Here is a 21,504-nt window from a genome sequence, read left to right as displayed (position 1 = left end):
TGTGTGTGATTCGCTCTGGTAACAGATTGGAACAGGGAGCAGTTGGTCAGAGCTGGCCTCTTGTCTCCACACCAGGCTCACTGGCTACCAACCCTGGGCTGGAGTTACCAGCTCTGCTCCGCTGGCTCAGGTCATGAAGCTGTCAGAGCTTTGCCACTTGGTTCTGCTGGTTACCTGTAGGACCAGATGAACCTGCCCTGAGCTCTATTTAAACCCCCTCATGTCTGCCCCTCTCCCAGGGATCCCCTCTGCCCATCTCCCAGCTGGCTCCCCCCTGTGGGCACTGACTGCAGCTCCCCGTCGGGTACTTGGATGTCTACAGGGAAGCTCCTGTTGCTCTGGGTCAGGGACTGGTGCTCTGCCCACTCAGGTTTGTCACCTGTTTCCCCCTCATTGTTTCCCAATTGTCACCAAAATCATCCGCCTTCTTCTGATGGCAACCTAGAAAATCCCCTGAAATGTTGGAATTGATCAGATGCAGCCATCGAAACAGACCAGTGCCACCGAGTTGAGTGCAGGATCTCACTTTGCTAGGCCAAAAAGAGATCAAGAGATTAGACAGCACTCTTAGGCTATGGCTACTGATGCAGCTGCACCACTGTAAGCTCTCTAGGGCAGGCGTTCTCAGAACAAGAATTTGGTGGCCTCAGCACATGGCCACCAACTCCTGCTGGTGGCCACTCTGATAATTTTTCCTAAAACACTTAATTCACTTTATGAAAAACAAATAAATATGCATATATACATGTCCAAATCATTGTAGTTTATTTTGTAGGATTTTTTTTTTTAGAGAATAATAAAAATAATATACAGTTGAGTTGCCTCTATTCTTTACTGGACCTACAGAGAATAGAAACACAGTCTTTTAAAAGACTTGTTAGCTGGTAAGTCTGCTGCTGTGATAAGTGATGTTTGCATGTTTGTTACCGTCGCGTTTCACCGCAGCAGACTTGCTAGCGAGCTGGGAGGCAGCGAAACGTGGTTAACAAACATATGAGTATCACTTTTCACATCAGACTTACTCAGACTCAGCAAGCTGGGGGACAAATTAAGCCCAGGATGGGAAGTGAGTAGGGTGTCAGTGGGGACCAACAGTGGTGGAGGTGATGGTGAGCCCGGGACCCAAAGCCCTGCAGCTGAGGTCTGGAGCCTGTTGCTGCATGGCCAGAACCCAGGGCCGGAGGAGACAGTGGGGGGCAGGAGAGATGGGGAGAGGGGGTTGAGCCCAGGGCCGGAGCTGGACCCTGAAGCCCCATAGCTGGAGCCTGCCACTCACCACTGCAGGGCTGAAGCCAGAAACCCAAGCCCCACGGCCCCCAACAAGATGGGGAACTCACAACTGGCTTCCTGCTCCTCCAGCATTTGTGGGTCCAGAAGGCTTTGCCCCCTCCCCCCACAAATTACCACCCAGGAGGCTGTGTCCCCAAGAAAAGCCCCTGGTCACCGCATGTGGCCATGGTGGCCACATTTGAGAAATGCTGCTCTTGTGTACCTGCTCTAAGCCAGCAGGAGAGCTAATTAACCCACCCCCAATGAGGTTCAACAAGGATAAGTATAGAGTCCTTCACTTAGGACGGAAGAATCCCATGCACCGCTACAGACTAGGGACCAAATGGCTCGGCAGCAGTTCTGCAGAAAAGGACCTAGGGGTTACAGTGGACGAGAAGCTGGATATGAGTCAACAGTGTGCCCTTGTTGCCAAGAAGGCTAACGACATTCTGGGCTGTGTAAGTAGGGGCATTGCTAGCAGATCGAGGGACGTGATCGTTCCCCTCTATTCGACATTGGTGAGGCCTCATCTGGAGTACTGTGTTCAGTTTTGGGCCCCACACTACAAGAAGGATGTGGAAAAATTGGAAAGCTTCCAGCGGAGGGCAACAAAAATGATCAGGGGTCTGGAGCACATGACTTATGAGGCAAGGCTGAAGGAACTGGGATTGTTTAGTCTGCAGAAGAGAAGAGTGAGGGGGGATTTGATAGCTGCTTTCAACTACCTGAAAGGGGGTTCCAAAGAGGATGGATCTAGACTGTTCTGAGTGGTAGCAGATGACAGAACAAGGAGTAATGGTCTCAAGTTGCAGTGGGGGAGGTTTAGGTTGGATATTAGGAAAAACTTTTTCACTAGGAGGGTGGTAAAGCACTGGAATGCGTTACCTAGGGAGGTGGTGGAATCTCCTTCCTTAGATGTTTTTAGGGTCAGGCTTGACAAAGCCCCGGCTGGGATGATTTGGTTGGGGATTGGTCCTGTTCTGAGCAGGGGGTTGGTCTAGATGACCTCCTGAGGTACCTTCTAACTCTGATATTCTATGATTCTATGATTGTACAGGGAGCACTAGGTGATCAACTCAGGCTTTGTGAATCCTACTGTTGTTCCAGTGATTTTCTAGACTTCTCAAATTTGGCCTTTGCATCACCAAAGTCCATTTGTTGAGCCAGGCCTTAGTGGCTGCCATCAGCTGGCTCTTTGCTCTATAAACACGTGCAGACCTGGTTGAAGCAGATGCATCTACCCACGGGTCCCCTATTTCCCCTTATAATTTTCCAGTTTTCACCCACATCATCCACCATCTCCATATGGCTGCCTAAGACATTCCCTGAAATTTTTGAATTGATTAGATGCAGCAACCTGCACCGCTTCCTGCGGTGGGTTAACAGAAGGGTTAAAGCAGCCTTGGAGAGGCTGTGCAGAACCCAGCCAGGAAAAGGCTTATTGAGAGAGCCAATCAAGGGGAGGCTTGTTGCAGCAGCCAATCAGAGCCAGTGAGAGCCATATATAAAGGGCTGCTCAGGTGCATAGAAGATAGTCTCTTTCTCTGGAGGCTGAGGAAGAAGGATTAGATAGTCAAGGGTATGCCTTCAGTGGCAAGTTTCTGTGCAACAAGTTATGCTACTTTTATGAAAGCATTAGAATTAAACTGCCGTTGTGTGTCCCCACTGTGCTTCTTGTGAGGTTGGAGTGTACCTACATTAGTATCTCTTGCAAGGGCAAAGAGAAGAGTGTATTAGAGGGCGGATATGAGGGGTTTTGCTTAACCTACCCCGGGCTCTATCTGGACCACAGATAACCAGAGGAACCCAGTGGTAAAGCTCTGACAGTTCCATGACCCAAGCAAGGGGAGCAGAGCTGGGAGCTCAGGCCCAGGGCTGGTAGCCTATGAGTGGGGTGTGGCGACAAGAGACCAGCTGTGACCAACTGCTCCCTGTGCCAGTCTGTTACCAGAGCGAATCATACACAGAGTATTCCAGGCTCCCCGTCATCCCTGGATCCTCTGGAACAACCCTGAGTCTCCCTAGAAACCCCACTTCTCCCCCCTCCCCAGGATCTGCACGTCTCCTTTCTGTCCCCCCTTTGATCCTGTGGTTTCTTTGCAGGACGTCTACAGAGCTCTGGGAGAAACTGCCTGTGCCCAGGAGAGGTGGGGTGCCCAGGAGGCACCCCACATCACCTCTGTCCTCCTGATATTGGGGACTCTCTAGAACAATTCCCGGTCTCCATAGAAGGCCCCCTTGTCCCCCACTCCCCAGGATGAGGGAAGTCTCCTTTCTGTCCTCCCATTGATCCTGTGGCTTTTCTGCACGATGCCCCCAACTGTGCCCAGGGTAAGTGGGGCCCCAGGAGGCAGGGTCTGCGGCATGGCGGCTGCATGCGATGGGATTATCGCTAGGACCCAGGAGCAGCTGGGATGCGTCTGGGAGCGATCGCGGGGCTCAGGCCCGGCCGCAGGAAGTGACTCGCAGCCGCTGCGGGGACTCTGGCTCCCGGCGAGATCCCCGCGCCCCGGCGGCTGGTGCTGGGAGCCCGGAGCCCGGGCTGCAGCCGGGAGAGGGGAACCTCCAGCCGGGCCCTGCCCGCTGCTCCCCGGGAGCCTCTCCCAGGGCAGAGCCCCCAGCCCGGCCAGGGCCCCTTCCCGGCCCGGCCCCTGCCCCGGGGGGCCCCGCTCGGGGGGAAGGTAAGAGAGACCCGCTCCCCCCCCCCCGCGTCACCCCCGGGCTGCAGGGGAAGGAGGCTAAAGGGTGGGGCAGGCGGGGGTAACAGGGATGTGTGAGGGGCCGGGAGGATGGGGATAGGGATGCAGGGAGCAGGATTGGGGAGGGGTGGCTGAAGGGAGGACAGGGCGCTGCAGGGGAGTTAGGGGGCAAGGGGAGAATTATGGGGCGGAGGGGAACGAGGCTGGAATAAAGGGAAGATGGGGGGGGGAGCAGCACTACGAGGGAGGAGACGGTGAGAGCAAGAGCAGACTGGCTGGGGAAGGGAGAGCCAGGGATACCAGGCAGCTCCCCCGCGCCATGGGGTGTGGGGGGCGAGGGGGATTCCCCTCCCAGCTGCTAGTGGGGATTTTTTTTCTCCTAGAAATGGTCAAAAAAGCATGGGGGTGCCTTGGCTGGCGAACAACCCCTCAGAGCACAGAAGCTACAAGGCAAATCTGCACAGCCATCCCCCTTCCTTCTGTGCAACCCCCCCCCCCCCCGCGCTTATTATTAGATTAAAAATAAAAAAAGACCGACTCCTGATTTTGGAGTCTGTTTCCTGAGTGTTTGGGGCTGCCCAGGGCCCTGGTCTGATTTCCGGGCCGGATTCAGATCTCGGCCACACCGGTGTGAGACCGGAGTCACTGCTGACGCTGGCAGAGGGCGAGTGCGGATGGGCCAGTGGGATCAGCCTCTGCCTGCCTGGTCCTGGGGGCTGCAGGGGCAGGGCAGGGAGGCTCAGTTGTTAGTTGCTGCCACCAAAGGGCTCCGGCTATTGCTAAGGGAGAGGAGGAGGCCGGGGTGTGTGAGTCTCTCCCTGCTCATGTAATTACAGCCCTGGAGTTGAGCTCCCTGGGTCAGAAGCTGCTGCCGCCTCCATTTTGAGCTGGGAGCCCAGACTGAGCAGCAGAGTCAGGGCCTGGGAGAGACCTTCATTAAAGCCCCTCTGTGCCCAGTCCAGGTGGGCACTTTCAGCGGTAGCTGGAACCAGCTCCTGGGGCAGCCCCAGGCTCTGCTGACACCAGCCCCTGAGCCAGAGCTGGCAGGTGAGGAGAGAGACCTGGGGGTAAGGGCTGGGCCTGGGCAGGAATGTGAGTCTGCACAAAGGGCCCCTTTCAGGAACCTGCTGGTGAGTTTTGTACTGGATAGGAGTGGGGTATGTGGGGGTTGCGGGGGGAGCTCCCCATGTGTCTGCGGGTCCCAGAACTGCTGCCCTCAGTGACACAGCGAGGTTCAAACCCCAGTTAGTTGTCCCAGGAGCAGATCTGTCTACCGGAGAGCAAACACCCATGTAAATGGGGGCAGTCACCAGTTCTCCCAGGCAGTGGGAAGGGGACAGAAAGGGAGAGTGGAGGGACTGAAAGGGGCAGCAGGAGCAGGAATTGGGGAGGGAGGTTCCCAGCTCCCAAACCTGCACAGATCCATTCCCTGTTTCACCCCTGGGCAGAGTGATACTCCTGGGAACGTGGTGAGGAGCAGAGAGAGGAAAAGCCAGTTCATTTCTCTTGAATCACTGGGCTGGTCGGAGAGTGGGGGGACATGCTGCCTTTGGGAACAGTGTCACGGGGAATCCCCCTAAGAGGCGCCTTTGATTCTGCTCTTTTTCCAGCATTGCGCTCAGACACTGTTACAGGGAGAGTTTAAAAGTGCCCCAGTGAGTTTAGTTCTGCTGAGAGGGGCCTGGCCTGGGTGGTAATAAACTAACTAGGTTTCTTCCCAGCGTGGCAGTCTGTCTGCAGGGAGAGAGCCTGGGGGTAATCGAGGTGTGACATGGACTCAAGCCCCTTCTGACCCCCCCCTCCCGAATTGCTCATCTCACCCTGGCAGGCTGAGGAATCACGTCCAAGTTTCTCTCCAGATGGTCCCATCTTCCAGGGGACAGGGACGGGAAATGGCTGTGATGGAGCCAGCTCAGGTAGGGGATTTTCAGGTAGCTTCAGGGGGGTTGTTGTAGAGGGAGAGGGGCAGAAAAGACACAGGGAGGGGACAGGGTGTGATAAACCTGCTGGAACGTGATCAACCTGGGCCTGATTTTCTGAACAGGCCCATTGATGGGTGCGGGGGAGGGGAAACAATCCCGCATTTCTGAACCAGGAAACACCCCCCTGGGCAGGGCTGGGAAAACTGACCAGACTCCCAGTGCTGGAGCCTGACCCCACTGGCCAGAGGCTGCTGTGAAGTACGAAGGGAAGCTGTCGGGATTCATGTCCCTGTCCCCGGCTCAGAGCTCTGCTTTCCGTATCAGCCTGTGCCTGGCAGGCGGGTGGGAAATGAGAAGACCCTGCCCTGCTCCGTGTGCTGGGGGCGACAAGGAGCTCTCACCTTCTCCCACCCCCTGAAGCCTCCTGGCTGCTCTGAGCAGGGTGGGGGTGGAATTCTGCTTCTCTAGGCCTCCTCCCTGATGAATAGGGGAATCGTGGCTGGGGCAGAAGGTGCTGAGTGGGGGATTCTTGTTGTTCCAGATGCCGGTGACCTTCGAGGAGGTGGCTGTGTATTTCACCCAGGGGCAGGGGGCTCTGCTGGACCCCGCTCAGAGAGCCCTCTACAGGGATGTCATGGAAGAGAATTACGAGACGGTGACCTCCCTGGGTAAGGGATTCCTGTGCCTTTGCTTATTAGAAGCTGTGGGGTCTGCATAGCTGACTGCCCGGATGGCTTAGGAAGGAATGGCTTGCAAAGTGAAGTGGTTCTAAACCAGAGGCCCAGGGTGCCCTGGGGAGCCATGAGCAGGTTTCAGGGGGGCCGCCAAGCAGGGGCAGCATTAGATTTGCTGGTGCCCAGGGGAGAAAGTGGAAGCCCTACTGCATGGGACAGAAGCCCAGGGCTGAAGCTAAAGCCTGGGCAACTTAGCTTTGCGGGGCCCCATGTTCCGTGGGACCCCACGTAATTGCCCTGTTCCCTATCCCCTAATGCAGGCCCTGGCTTTTATATGCAGAAAAACAGTTGGTTTGACAGAGGTGGGCTGAGGAGTTTTTATAGCATGTTGGGGTGCAGAGGGGGGAGGCTCAGAGAGAAAAAGGTTGAGAACCCCTGGCATCATGGGCACTGTGTAATGTAGGCAAGGGAAGGCTGTGCCTACCTAAATAGCCATGGGTGGCCTTGCCCACTCTTTGCATCCTCCTACCTGCAGTGCAGCTACTAGGCCCCACCCAGGCAGGCTACTCTCTAGGGAGCCTGCTTCGGCCGCTCAGCACTGGGGTGCCACCCCAGCACTCCTGCACGCCAGGCCACCATTCCGCCTGCCGTGTCCTCTGGGATGGGTGGAAGGGCCACGCACCGCCCGCTGCCCACCTGTTGCTCAGGGGGATAGGGAGTGAGGTGGCTTGTCCTGGTGCTGCTGGCCAGCGCCCGGCACTGTGGCTGGCCTGCTGCTTGAGGGAGCCAGCGGACCAGCCTGGTTCTGGGGCCGGCCTGACTCTTGGGTGGGCCAGTGGCTCGGCGCTGGGGATGGGGCTGTGGCCAATGGGAGCTGCGGGGGCGGTGCTTGCAGAGAGGGGCAGCGTGCCGAGCAACGTTCTGCCCGCCCCCTCCCAGGGGCCATAGGGCACGTTGGCCCCTTCCAGGAGCGGTGTGGGGCTGGGGTAGGCAGGGAGCCTGCCTTAGCAGTAAGTGCTGCCCAGCGGCAGGCCGTACCCCAAACTCCAGCACTGAGTCCGTTCCCTGAGCCAGCACCCCAAACCCCTTCCTGCACCCCAAAGCCCAGCCTTGATCCCCCTCCCAGAGCCAGCATCCCAAACCAGCTCTCAGCCCCCTCCTGGAGCCTGTACCCGAAGACCCTCCTGCACCTCAGCCCCAGCCATGACCGCCTTCCCAGAGCCAGCACCCCCACCCCCTCTTACACTCCAACACTCTGCCCCAGCCCTGACCCCCCTCCCAGAGCCAGTACCCTGTACCCCCTCCTGCACCCCAACACTTCCCCAACCCAGAGCTTCCTCCCAGAGCCTGCACCCCAACACTGCCCCAACCCAGAGCCCCCTCCTGCACTCCAACCCCAGACTCAGCCCAGAGCCCCTTCCCACACTGCAAACCCCTCGTCTCCAGCCCAGAGCCCACACCCCCTCCCAAACCCCAACTCCTACCTCAGCCTGGTGAAAGTGAGCGAGGGTGGGGGAGAGCGAGTGACGAGGCAGGGGGAATGGAGTGAGTGGGACAGGGCTTTGGGGAAAGGGCAGGGCAGATCCTGGGTTGCCCTTAAATTCAAAAAGTGATCTTGGGAGTAACAAGGTTGGAGATCACTGCCCTAGTGCTTACTACTTATGAGTCAAAGGCCAGAACTAGACCAGATAGCAAAGATCTGGCCTTAATGGTTTCCAATCCTCTCCCCAAACAAATGTGAAAGCTTAATGGAAATCACTTGTCTGGAATCCAAGTGCTTTCCATTAGGATGAGGCATCTCTCCAGGCCACTGCAACCCTGGAGCTGGGACTGGGACATGACAGGATAGAAAATACAAGAGTGATACTGACAGGTTTCAGAGTAGCAGCCGTGTTAGTCTGTATTCGCAAAAAGAAAAGGAGGACTTGTGGCACCTTAGAGACTAACCAATTTATTAGAGCATAAGCTTTCGTGAGCTACAGCCCACTTCCTCAGATGCATATGATATGCATCTGAGGAAGTGAGCTGTAGCTCACGAAAGCTTATGCTCTAATAAATTGGTTAGTCTCTAAGGTGCCACAAGTCCTCCTTTTCTTTTTAAGAGTGATACTGCAAATCAAACTTTAAAGCTGCAATACATGTTCCAAGCAAAGTGAAGTCCAAACGTTTTAAGCAGCTGGTGGAAGTAGCATTAATTAACCTATGTACCAGTTAAGTAATTCTGGAACGGCATCCAGTGCAAAAGCTAGGCAGAACGAATACATTGTCACTTTTGTGATTACAAAAAACGTTATTAAATGTGACTTTTAATGACCGTTTTGCAGAGGAGAAGAGATGATTTATTTGGATTCTTTTCAAAAAACTAACTCCAGGAAGCAGTAACAGTGTTTTTTCTCCAACAGAAGTCTCTCCCCACCCCTACAGTCCAGCTAGGGCTGGGAGAGACTGAGAATCAGACTCTCTCCCTGCCGCCGCAGCCCAGCTGGGGGATGGGAGTCCTGAGACACTCCAAACTTAGGGAGTGGGTGGGAGTGTAGAAACTATTTCCCCCCACCTACCCCCTATTTCCCTCACCTTCCACATCCTCTCTCCAGGGTCCAGGAGGCACCTAATTAGCGGAGTCACACCTGCACGGCTCCACTAATTAGTTGTGTGGCCCTTCATTATCTCATCTATGGCTCTGCAGGCATGCACCTTAGAGGGAAATATGGTTGCCGGGCAGCGTGGCCCCAGGCCTCCCGGAGTGCCAGGTTGCCGGGCAGCGCAGCCCCATCCTTCCCAGCCCCGGAGCGCCGGGAGGCTGGGCAGCAACGGAAGAGCCGGCCGCCTGCAGAGCAGGAAGCAGGAGGGGGACTGGGGGTGGAATGTGGGCGGGGCCACACCTGGCTGTTTGGGGAGGCTCAGCCTCCCCCTGCCTCTGATATCCGCTGCCCATGCCTGAGACCTCCTAGTGAGAATATAACAACACCCCCCCACACACACCAGATCTCTGCTGCTCCCAAAGGGTCTGAGTTACCACAGTCCCATGTAGGATCAGGTAAAACTCAGGGAATGTTCCTTGTGACAAATACTTTACCAATGCTCCATGCTCCCTGACCTTGCCTGATTTCACCCCCTGCGCAGGATTCTCCAGTCCCAAACCGGACCTGATCGCCCGGCTGGAACGAGGGGAAGAGCCGTGGGTCCCGGATCTCCAGGCCACTAAGGAAGGAGAGAGCCTGAGAGGGGCCCGCACAGGTGAGGAGTCAGGGAAACTGAGACAAAAACATCTGGTGAGAAGGAAAAAGCTGGAACTCCCGAAATGTGCCGTGAGCAAAAGCCCCCAGTTCTGCCCCATCTCACCCAGGTCAGGGCTGCAGTCAGCCCATGTCATATTTTGAAGGTAAATATCAGTCACGGCTTCCCACCCATCCTGTTAGCTGTTGGGAATTTCCTCCCTGACTTTACTTCCCTGGGTGTGTTTGGGTGGGATATGGAGGCAGAATCCAATGTCTCCAGCTCCCCAACAGTCACTGTGTTGTGTTTTCCCTCTCTGCTATTCCCCTTTCTGTCCTTTCTCCAGGCACAGGCAGTGACTCCTGTCTGGATTCTCTCTCTCCCAGCAGGTGATAGGACAGTGAGTGAGAACAAGGAGGAGAATCAGCAGCAGGAAGGTCCTTGGAAAGTGGAACCGCAGTGGATATTTTTGAGAAGAGCTGAGAAGAATTTTTTCCAGTGCTTGGAACAAGGAGAAGCCTGGGGAGAGCAACACAGATCAGAGATGCAGCTGGGAAATTATCTTAGGAACAAACTAGGTGAATCTATTGAACGTGGCGGAGGATGCAAGGATCCTAAGGAAACCACAATCCAGCAGACAAGTCACAGTGAAGAGAAACCCTACAAATGCCTTGAGTGTGGGAAAAGATTCCGTTTCAGTGCAAACCTTATTAGCCATGGGAGAACCCACACAGGAGAGAAGCCCTATAAATGCGTAGACTGTGGGAAAAGCTTCAGTGAGAAGCCATGTCTTATTATACACCAGAGACTGCACACAGGAGAGAGACCCTATAAATGCTTTGAGTGTGGGAAAAGTTTCCGTTTGAAATCAACCCTTTATACACATCAGAAAACCCACACAGGAGAGAAACCCCATAAATGCCTGGACTGTGGGAAAACTTTCAGTTTCAAATCTACTCTTAATACACATCAGAAAACCCACACAGGAGAGAAACCCTATAAATGCCTGGACTGTGGGAAAACTTTCAGTCGGCGCTCACACCTTACTCTACATGGGCGAATCCACACGGGAGAGAGACCCTATAAATGCCTCGAGTGTGGGAAAAGTTTCAGTGTGAAATCAACCCTTAATACACATCAAAAAACCCACACAGGAGAGAAACCCCATAAATGCCTGGACTGTGGGAAAACTTTCAGTCGGCGCTCACACCTTACTCTACATGGGCGAATCCACACGGGAGAGAGACCCTATAAATGCCTCGAGTGTGGGAAAAGTTTCAGTTTGAAATCAACCCTTAATACACATCAGAAAACCCACACAGGAGAGAGACCCCATAAATGTTTGGACTGCGGGAAAAGCTTCAGTCAGCACTCACATCTTACTAATCATAGGAAAATCCATATGGCAGAGAGACCATATAAATGCCTTAAGTGTGGGAAAAGTTTCATTCAGCACTCAAACTTTATTAGACATCCGTGTCTGAAGACAAGAGAGAGACGCCATAAATGCCTTCAGTGCGAGAAAGTTTTTATTACTGCATCACACCTTGTTAGACATGAGAGAACCCATATGGGAGAGAAACTGCATAAATGTTTGGACTGTGGGAAAACTTTCGGTCAGACCTCGTATTTTATTAAACATAGGAGAATCCATACAGGAAACAGACCTTATAAATGCCTTGAGTGTGGGAAAAGTTTTATGGAAAGTTCATCCCTTATGAAACATGGGCGAATTCACACAGGAGAAAGACCGTACAAATGCCTCGAGTGTGGGAAAAGTTTTATGGAAAGTTCATACCTTACTAAACATGGGAAAATCCACACTGGAGAAAGGCCCTATAAATGCCTCAACTGTGGGAAAGATTTTATCACAAACTCAGCGCTTACTAACCATAGGAGAATTCACACGGGAGAAAGGCCCTATAAATGCCTCGAATGTGGGAAAAGTTTTATGGAAAGTTCATCCCTTACTAAACATGGGAGAGTCCACACAGGAGAAAGACCCTATAAATGCGTTGAGTGTGGGAAAAGTTTCAGTTTGAAATCAACCCTTAATACACATCAGAAAACCCACACAGGGGAGAAACCCCATAAATGCCTGGACTGTGGGAAAACTTTCACTCGGCGCTCACACCTTACTCTACATGGGAGAATCCACACGAGGGAGAGACCTTATAAGTGCCTTGACTGTGGGAAAAGCTTCAGTAAGAGCTCAGAGCTCACCAAACATCAGAAATCTGCAAGGGAGAGAGACCCTAGAAATAGCTTGTCTGCAGGAAAAGATTCAATTTTACTTCACACTTCAGTGACCTGCACAGCAGAGACACCTTGAACGGCGGGGAAGGTTCATTTGGTGCTCCTGGAATATCAGCATCAGCAAATCCGCACAGCGAAGAAACCTCTGAGATGTTCTCAGTGTGGAAAATGCTCCAAGTGGTGCTAACACCATGTTGGACATCAGAGACTCCTCCACACAGCAGGGAAATTCTCTCAGGGCCCTGACAAGGGCTGGCCATGGTGACAAACGCATTTCAAGGGCATTTGGCTCCCAAGGATCCACCTGCCCATCGCTGGGGTGAGGATCCAGCAGCAGCTGGTCAGTGAACATCTGGCTCTGCCTGGTCTAAGCAAACCCCAGGCAGAGGAGAAGCCCCCATCAGCCCCTCCGCCCTGCTACAGCCCTGTCAACTGAGCTGATGGGCCACAGGCGGGGAAAGGGGGGGAGAGAGAGAGAGAGAGAGAGAGAAACTCCTCCAACTGGTCCCTCTTGTCTGGCTGAAATTCCCCCCTCTCCCTTCCTCTTCCAGCTGGGACCCCCCTGCCATGGAGAGGAGGAGAAGGACACTTGGGGTAGGCCCCGTCTTCACTCTACACATCTGTCCCCACCCCCCATCTTCCACCAGCCCCTGGGCTGGACTCCCCCACTTACCTGGAGCTGTTCCCTGCAGGGGGAGTGTCCCTGGGGGCTGATAACTTCTCCCCTCCCTGAATCCCCCAGGGTGCTGGGCTCTGGGGGATCAAATATTGAGGGACCGGGCCGATGGGTTAGGGGGAGGAAACTGGGTGTTGAATGGCTGGGGCTGGGGGAGCTGGGTGCTGGGGCTATCGAGTGTTTGGGGATCATGGGATAAGAGGAGAGGGAGAGCACAGGGGTAGAGAGGTGCTGCCTCTCCTCACTCACCCCCTCTGCCCCTTCTCCCTGCCCCCGCTGCATTCAGACAGCACCACTGAGAGGGGCCGATTCCCACAGGGCCTTTTGTGGGACACGTGGAGATCTCACCCCTGCCTATGTAGCCTCATTCTCTGAGGTTCTCTCTGTGGTCGGAAACGTGGTTGGGATTAGCCAGAGCATCTCTATATCCCTGCACCAGGTTTCCTGGTGTAAACTGTCTGACACTGGCAGAGCAGGTGCCAGAGCCCTAGACCAATTCACTTGTGTATTAGGATAGGATAGATCAAAGTGACTGTTAAATGTATACGTGTGTAGTTGGTGTTTAAACTTCATGACAACCAATAGGATGTTACTTGCATTTTTTCACTTAACTATACCTTGTTATAATGTAGTAGCAAACATTTGCATTGTGCATACCCCTGTAATGAAATAACCCATCAAACGAGGAAGAAGCCTTGTGGAATGAAAATGAGGAACATTAACAGACAAGAGCTAATTTCAAAGCAAGTGGGCGTTGTGCGTGAGACTCGGAGGTCAAAGTCTCAAAATGCGTTCCTCACTCTCTGCCATGAGAGGAAAAGCCCCCATGGCTAGTGACCCTGTCAGCCTGTTTTCTCTAAGAGGAAGCCATTAGTATGGATTCAAGGAAAGGTCTTTCTTCTCCAGGCTGTCCGGATTCTTACAGGGATGTGTGCAAGGCAGAAAGTGGAGCTCCCCAGGGACAATCTGGGTCAGGAGGTGGGCAAACTTTTTGGCCTGAGGGCCACATCGGGGTTCCAAAACTGTATGGAGGGCCAGGTAGGGAAGGCTGTGCCTCCCCAAACAGCCTGGCCCCCTGCCCTCTATCCATCCCCTCCCACTTCCTGCCCCCTAACTGCCCCCCTCAGAATTCCTGACACATCCAACCATCCCCCCTGCTCCTTGTCCCCTGACCACCCCTTCCTGGGACCTCCCGCCCCATCCAACCCCCCTGTCCCCTGACTGCCCCAACCCCTGTCCACACCCCTGCCCCATCCAACACCTCCCTAAGCTCCAGGGCCACCAACTGAGGTCGGGCGCCTGTAGGGTAGGTCAGACTCCGGAACTGCTGCCAGAAGGTTTCTGGGCTGATGTCCAAGGCATCCAGAATTGCTGCCTTTACCCGAGCGTAGTCCCGTGCCTTCTCTGTCGATAGCCCGCATTTTGGGCAGTTGGTCAGTTTGGGCAGTCCCGGTCAGACACAGAGCCAGGAGGGTGGCCCATTGGTCTCAGATCCACCCTGCAACTCACGCCACCCTCTCAAAGGTCACAAGGAAGGCCTCGGGGTCATCGTTGGGGCCCATCTTGGTCACCCAGATCGGCGGGGCTATGCTGGACGTCCCAGCGGCATCTCCCGGCTGGGGTTCCGCAGGATGGGGGAGCGGAGTCACCAGCTGCTGCAGGCATTGCTGCTGGTGGTCCCGGTTCTGGCACCCCAGCTCCAAAATCAGCTGTTGCTGCTGCACCCCTAACTGCTGCACCAGCTGCTGGAGATGGGCTGCCTGCTGCTGGCTCACGGCCAGGAACTTAATGAGCTTGTCCATATCCGTGGTCATCCCGGGCACGTTCCTCCTCCAATCCCTTCTCACCAGGATCGGGGGATCACTGCCCACGTTTTCCACCACGTGTGGAGGGGTTTGGCCAGGGCCCATCCGTCTCCGGGAAGGCGGGGGACCACACCGCCTCGGTACTTCCTTCCAGTTGTGACAGGGAATTAGCCTGGCTGCGGGAGTCTCTCGCCATGGCAGCAGTAGAGGCAAACACAGACAGTTATTCACGCATGGCCCGTGGTCAGCAGGCAATAGTGAGTCACGGGCTCAGGTCCTCAGGCAGGGGGTGAGCAAACAGTTATATAATTAGCAGGCCCCGGGTCTGAGCAGGGCAGCAAAGAGTCAATGGCTCAGGACCTCAGGCATAGGCTGAGCAAAGGCAGGTAAACAATAAGCCCAGGCTCTTGGCTCAGTGGGGCCTGGGAGAGGGGGAGACTGCCACCCACAAGCTGGGTGGCAGGGGGGACGCAGGCCCACCCACTCCACTGCGTCCCAGCCCAGGGCCCTAGCAGCGGCAGAAGGCCAGCTGCTGAGTGAGTCAGGGAGGGATCCTGGCTTCAACACATTGACATAGGCTTTGGCAGTGCTGCAGCCAGACTAGGGTCGGCTGCCCATGGGCTACTTCTGAACTCCCCCTCCAGAGGTACCTGGTTCTGGATGGTGTCCTCCGGGGGGGTCCAGCACCATGGGATCTTCAGGGAAACTGGCGAGGGGTAGGCTTGGCAGCTCCTGTGGGTAACTGGCAAGGGGCAGGCTAGGCAGCTCCTCCAGGCTCTGGTCAAGCGGGCCAGCCTTCTAGTCTGTTGCTGGGGTCTCCCAGCTAGGCTACAAGCATCTAGCCTCTCCAGCAGCTGCTCCTGTAATGAGCTCTGGGGTTGGGCTTTTATACTTCCTGTCCTGCGCCTTGACCTCTAGGGGGCGGGTGCAGGATTCGCTGGCTCCGCCCACTTTGGTGTCCAGAGGAGCTTGTCCCTCTCCAGGGCGGAGGGGAACCACACTGTAAGGGCCAGAGTCTTTCAAATGTATATGAATCCACTGGCCTTGCTTTGAAAAGATTTCAGATGAAAAAAAAATTGTTAGGGAGTTTAAACAGCCCTATATACTTAGACAGCTTGTTGGGAAGACAATGTTGTTGGAACATGAATGTCTCCATGTCGATTCTTTAAGTAAGCAGTCTGTGACTCAGGTAGTGAGGAAAGATCGGGTTACTGGTTTTTCAGAGCAGAACAGCCCTATAACTGAATCCACAAGGATGCAGGGGACAGCAGGTAAACTCTCATCTCTAGACAATTTGAATATGACCTGTAGTCTCGTAATGGACTTGACATCTGATTCCATGTGGAAGCAGAGGTTGGTAATGGAAGGACAAAAGAACCTTGAATCTAACATGCTAGTGAAAATGGATAGTATCTCTTTAAGACAGAGTCCAGCCTTGGGATTGGTAATACTTGGGGATCTGAAAACTAGTAAACAAGCTAGTGTCTGTGTTGATGCAAATTCCCGGACTGACTGGGGGGAGAAAGACTTGCCCACGGCCATTAGCAGAGGATTCACCCAGCCAGCCAATGGATTCTCTTACACAAAAGAGTTCAAATTTTGACCCTCGGGAACAGGGAGAAAGGGAAAAAGTTTATGTGCCACAGGTTAACCCTAGGTTTCAGAGTAACAGCCGTGTTAGTCTGTATTCGCAAAAAGAAAAGGAGTCCTTCTGGCACCTTAGAGACTAACCAATTTATTTGAGCATGAGCTTTCGTGAGCTACAGTGTGAAAGCTCATGCTCAAATAAATTGGTTAGTCTCTAAGGTGCCACAAGTCCTCCTTTTCTTTTTAGGTTAACCCTAAAATGCCAAAACCCCAATGGTATTGAGCCAAAGGCATAACAAAACTGATTGTGAATGTACACTTGTAATAAATTTAATCTTAATGCTAATGTTAACTTTTCTGACTGTGGTGCGGATACCAAGAACTGTAAAAATGTACAATGTGCAGGGTTTTCTGGAAAAACCCTTGAACCTATTAGGAGTGATACATAAGAACACGTTGTAAAAGCCTTCGTGGTTCTACTGTTTCATTATATGACAACACACTTTATGTTAAAAGGCCTGGTGATACTGATATTTCACAGTTAGTGCCTGTATCTAATCTTGAAACAAGCTGGTATGATCCCTTTGGGGACAGCTTACCTGGAAATTTGAGTGTCTAGTGGAGAGGGCCTGGACACTAGAGAAGGACATGATGGAGGAGCTCGAGGACAAGGTTGTGCCTAGTGTGAACCTGCAAGGCAAAGTAAGGACTAGCAGAGCCCTGGGGAGTTTGTGTGGGGAGCTAAAAGGCTGGAGGTGACAGGGAACAGACATCCAGTTCAGCAGCAGCACGTCCCCCTTGCCTTGAGGCAACAAGGAGATTCACAGTCCTGGGCACCCTGAGAAAACGTCACAGCCGGAACCTTCAGCCTGTGGAGCTCAAGGAGGGCAAAATAACACCTCCAAGGGGCTTAAAAAAAAACAAATAACCCACCCCGCTCCAATGCCAGGGATTCCGCAAGCTCCCTTCGAAGCTATTCCAGAGCTTAAATACCTGCATGGTTAGAAAGTTTCCTAATCTCGCACCTAAATCTCCCTTGCTGCAGTTTAACACTTTTTACTTCTCATCCTCCCTTCAGTGGCCACGGAGCACAACTGATCCCCAGTCTCTGTATAACAGCCCTTAGCAGGTCTGCAGACCATGGCCAGTCTGCTTTTCTCAAGACTAATAGACCCACTTCTTTTAACCTTCCGCCACGGGTCGGGTTTTCTCAACCTTTTACCATTTTTGTTGCTCTCCTCAGGACTCGATCCAATTTGTCCTCCTCTTTCCTAAAGTGTGGTGCCCAGTACTGGACACAGGACTCCAGCTGAGGCCTCCCCAGTGCCCAGCGGAGCAGGACAACGACCTCCTGCAAACTTACACACAACACTCACATTAATACACATTAATACACCCCAGAATACCAGCCTTTTCCCCAGCTGCATCAATGGGTGACAGCCGGACAACCTCAGAGTCCATTAAAGACCATTTCCCCTCCCCCTCATTATTGAAGACAAGGGACACTGGGAGTTTGATAAACTAAATGCTACTTTGTTCTTTTCAAAGCAAGAAATAAAAGCTAAATTCCCCCCCCCCCCAACCCCATCCAACACCCAGCTCAGCATGGTGCATTTCAGCTCCAGCCCAGCACATTGGTGCTCCAGCTACACACGTGCCCCAGGGAAAGAGGAACAAGTTAAAGCTGGTAGAAAAGCGCTAACAATCCATGAGAGAGGCATTTGCCTGACCTCCTCCTCTCAGTAATGGGGAAACGCCGAGCCCTCTCCACTTCAGTCCTCTTGGGGCATCATTGGTAGCCCTTTAGAGTTCAAGGATCACTTCATCCAGCACTCCTAGGACACTTCCTCTCTCTCTGGGACATGTGCAGTGAGTTCACAGTTCTCAGCCTCAGCTGTCTGGCTGACAAGAGCAAACTGTGCCTGTAACAGTGCCTCCCTGGGTCACAACTGAAAATACCAAATTCAGGACAAACTGCTGAGAAATGAGGCAGACACACCACAAAACTGGTGATTATTCTCCCATGACATATACCAAACCAGCAACAAAAATAAACTTCTGTTTCACCACACTGGCTAACAAGACGTCCAAAAAGCAGTTTCCTTAGGCATTCAAGCCCTTATATCACCACCAAAAACTCTGAACTTAATGAGTGGTTATTTACAATTAATTTAATTAAACAGCAGGTTCTTCTGATCCCAAAAGGACCAGCCAAACACCCAGGTCAATATATAACTCAGATCTTACCCAATAATCATGCTGCTGCCAATCCTTTAGTATCTAAAATCTAGAGGCTTATTTATGAAAAAGAAAGAAAGGTGAGACTTAAAATTTGATTAAAGGAATCAAATACATACAATAAATGCAAAGTTCTTGGTTCAGGCTTGTAGCAGGGATGGAATAAACTGCTGGCTTAAGTCAAGTCTCTGGCTGCTTCCAAATCATTGGAAAGTCCTCAGTCCTTTGGTTAGAATGCTCCCATTAGTATAAGTCCATAGTCCACAGGTTTGAGCAGGAAAAAGGCAAAACAGAGATGTTTCCAGGGCCTTTTATAACTTCTCTCAAGTGAAGGGAACCTCATTGTTCTCACTGTGGCAAACCACAATAACAAGATGGTGTGTGGAGTCACATGGGCAAGTCACATGTCCATGCCTGATTTCGTTTAGTCACTCACAGAAGAGGCCATTACATAAAGTCCGTTCAGCGCAGGTTGGCATCTGCCATTGTGAGTTAAGTGTTCTTTTGATGGGCCACTCAACTTGAATAGTTCCTCCAAGATGTGCAGGTGAACTACCTTGTGGGTGTTACCCAGGAGCAAACATTTTTGTAATACAGGTATAGAGCCAGTAGTCATAACTTCAAATACAAAAATGGTACATACATACAAGTAGCATAGTCATATTCAGCAAATCATGCCCTTTCCATTGACACCTTACACAGCACACTTTGTGTAAGATTCATTGCAATTTTATCACAGTGGTAGCAACAATGCTCTACATGGTCATATTTTAATCAGATAATGTCAAGGCCCTGTCCACCCAACCACTCTCTCCCCATCCTGATTGTATCTCACATCTCTGCAGGGATCAGGCAGTCACTTCCTTCCCCATTTCAGTCTCTGACTCTCGGAGTGCTCAACCTTAGTGTTTTTGCGGATAGATGCTGATCATTTTCATTGTTCAAAGGACAAGAAAATCTCACGACATAGGGAAACGTGAAAAGAAAATCAGAAAGGACTATTCTAGCAAGTGATCATTTGTCTTTTGAAGTCCTCAATAAATCTGAGTTACATCCTGTTAAAGTAATTTAATATCAAAATACGTGGCAGAACAGGCTTCACCAAAAAGAACCCCCCCACACAAACCAGGGTGGGCTACAAACCACTTTCCCATTCATGAAGTGAAATCCTAGAGAATCTTAAGACTCAAAATCTGGAGAATAAATTTACCTATTTCCTTCTGAACAGGCTGAACCTGCTTTACTCAGCACCAGCACATAATTTGACTGTGTTATTGACAAAAGTTTTAGCATCATCGTAATGGGGAAAAAAAAAGAAAAGGAAAAAAAAAAGAACCTAACCAAAAACTTCCTATCTAGAAATGTTCTGGATTTGCCTGGAAAAACTCCAGATGCTACTTTAGCAATAGGGATTGAAGCTCAAACTGTGCTTTGGGGTTCATTTGAATTTCCCCTTCAGGAATGTGACATTTTCTTCTCAAGTTTTCAGGGGCCCGATTGAGGATCAAAGAAATCAAAGCTTTATTCCTAAGCATGGTGGGCAAAGGACACTGTGGTAAATGACACACATGAAGCGGGAGGGGTAGAAAGGGAAAAGGATAAACTCTCCACAGCTTGGGCAGAGGCTGCTCTGTGAGAGAAGACAGGTGAGGTTGATGGGGGCAGGAGGGAATCCCCCAGACTCATCCAGTCCCTCTCAAACAACACAGAAGTTAAAACACCACATTATTTTACTATCCCTGCTCCAGCTCTTTTAGAATCTATTGAATGCTGGTGTATACGGGAGAAACAGCACAAAATAATTAAATGCTTTTCAGCATAAGCTAGAGGAATATGAGGATGTCTGGGAATGAGACAATCTCATCCCAAAGGGGGGGACTTAGTGATTCTAACAATCACTCTGCTAATGGGGGATTGGAATAAATTGCTCAGGGTCAGTCTAGACTAGAACAGGGGTGGAGGAATAAAGGAGACGCACTAGCTAATCCCAACCACTTTTCCTGCCCTAGACAGACTCTCGGAGACTGATATGATTACTCCCCATTTATTCCCAGTAGACTCCTGAGTCCCAGGCCAGTTTGCTATCCACTAGGAAATGCTGCTTCCCTCGCAGAGGCTGATGCTGCTGTAGCAGAGGTGGGAAAACCAGGCTTCGAAGAAAAGGCCCTGTGGAAACCAGTCTCTGATAATGGTGCTGTCTAAAAGCAGAGGGGGCAGGGAGAAAGGGGCAGAGGGGGTGAGTGATGAGAGGCAGCACCTCTCTACCCCTGTGCTCTTCCTCTCTTCTTATCCCATGAGCCCCAAAAAATTGATAGCCCCAGCACCCAGCTCCCCTTGCTTCCCAGCTCCCCCAGCCCCAACCATTCAGTCCCCATTGTCTTCCCCAGACAGCCGTCACCTTCAGCCCCCAACTAAAACCTCTCCAACGCATCATCAAGGATCTACAACCTAGCCTGAAGGACGACCCATCACTCTCACAAATCTTGGGAAACAGGCCAGTCCTTGCTAACAGACAACCCCCCAACTTGAAGCAAATACTCACCAGCAACCACACACCACACAACAGAACCACTAACCCAGGAACCTATCCTTGCAACAAAGCCCGTTGCCAACTGTGCCCACTATTCAGGGGACACCATCACAGGGCCTAATCACATCAGCCACACTATCAGAGCCTCGTTCACCTGCACATCCACCAATGTGATATATGCCGTCATGTGCCAGCAATGCCCCTCTGCCATGTACATTGGTCAAACTGGACAGTCTCTACGTAAAAGAATAAATGGACACAAATCAGATGTCAAGAACTATAACATTCATAAACCAGTCGGAGAACACTTCAATCTCTCTGGTCACTCGATTTGTGATCTCAAAGTGACTATCCTTCAACAAAAAACCTTCGAAAACAGACTAACGAGAGACTGCTGAATTGGAATTAATTTGCAAATTGGACACAATTAACTTAGGCTTGAATACAGACTGGGAGTGGTTGAGTCATTATACTGAGTAAAACTATTTCCCCTTGTTTATTCCTCTCCCCCCCCCCCTTCCTCAGACGTTCTTGTTAACTCCTGGAAATGTGCTGGAAATGGCCCACCTTGATTATCACTTCAAAAGGTTTTCTCTCCCCCCATCCCACTCTCCTGCTGGTAATAGCTCATC

At 52.1% G+C, this 21,504-nt stretch overlaps 1 protein-coding gene across 1 annotated transcript; it reads left to right on the top strand.

Annotated features, from left to right (window-relative positions):
* Positions 1 to 3,633: 3,633 nt before the first annotated feature.
* On the top strand, positions 3,634 to 13,294 carry LOC311531000 (uncharacterized protein; the record flags this gene model as incomplete). Its single annotated transcript, XM_084648061.1, has 5 exons — positions 3,634 to 3,950; positions 5,797 to 5,884; positions 6,432 to 6,558; positions 9,688 to 9,801; positions 10,167 to 13,294. The coding sequence occupies 5 exons, from the start codon at positions 3,634 to 3,636 to the stop codon at positions 12,110 to 12,112; spliced, it is 2,592 nt and encodes an 863-aa protein (XP_084504187.1). The 3' UTR covers positions 12,113 to 13,294.
* Positions 13,295 to 21,504: the final 8,210 nt, after the last annotated feature.

This window comes from Lepidochelys olivacea (genome assembly GCF_965140295.1).
Source record: "Lepidochelys olivacea isolate rLepOli2 genome assembly, chromosome: 14".
Classification (NCBI taxonomy): Eukaryota; Metazoa; Chordata; order Testudines; family Cheloniidae; genus Lepidochelys; species Lepidochelys olivacea.
The sequence above is the reverse complement of the archived record's forward strand: the minus strand, read 5'-3'. Positions and strand labels throughout refer to the sequence as shown.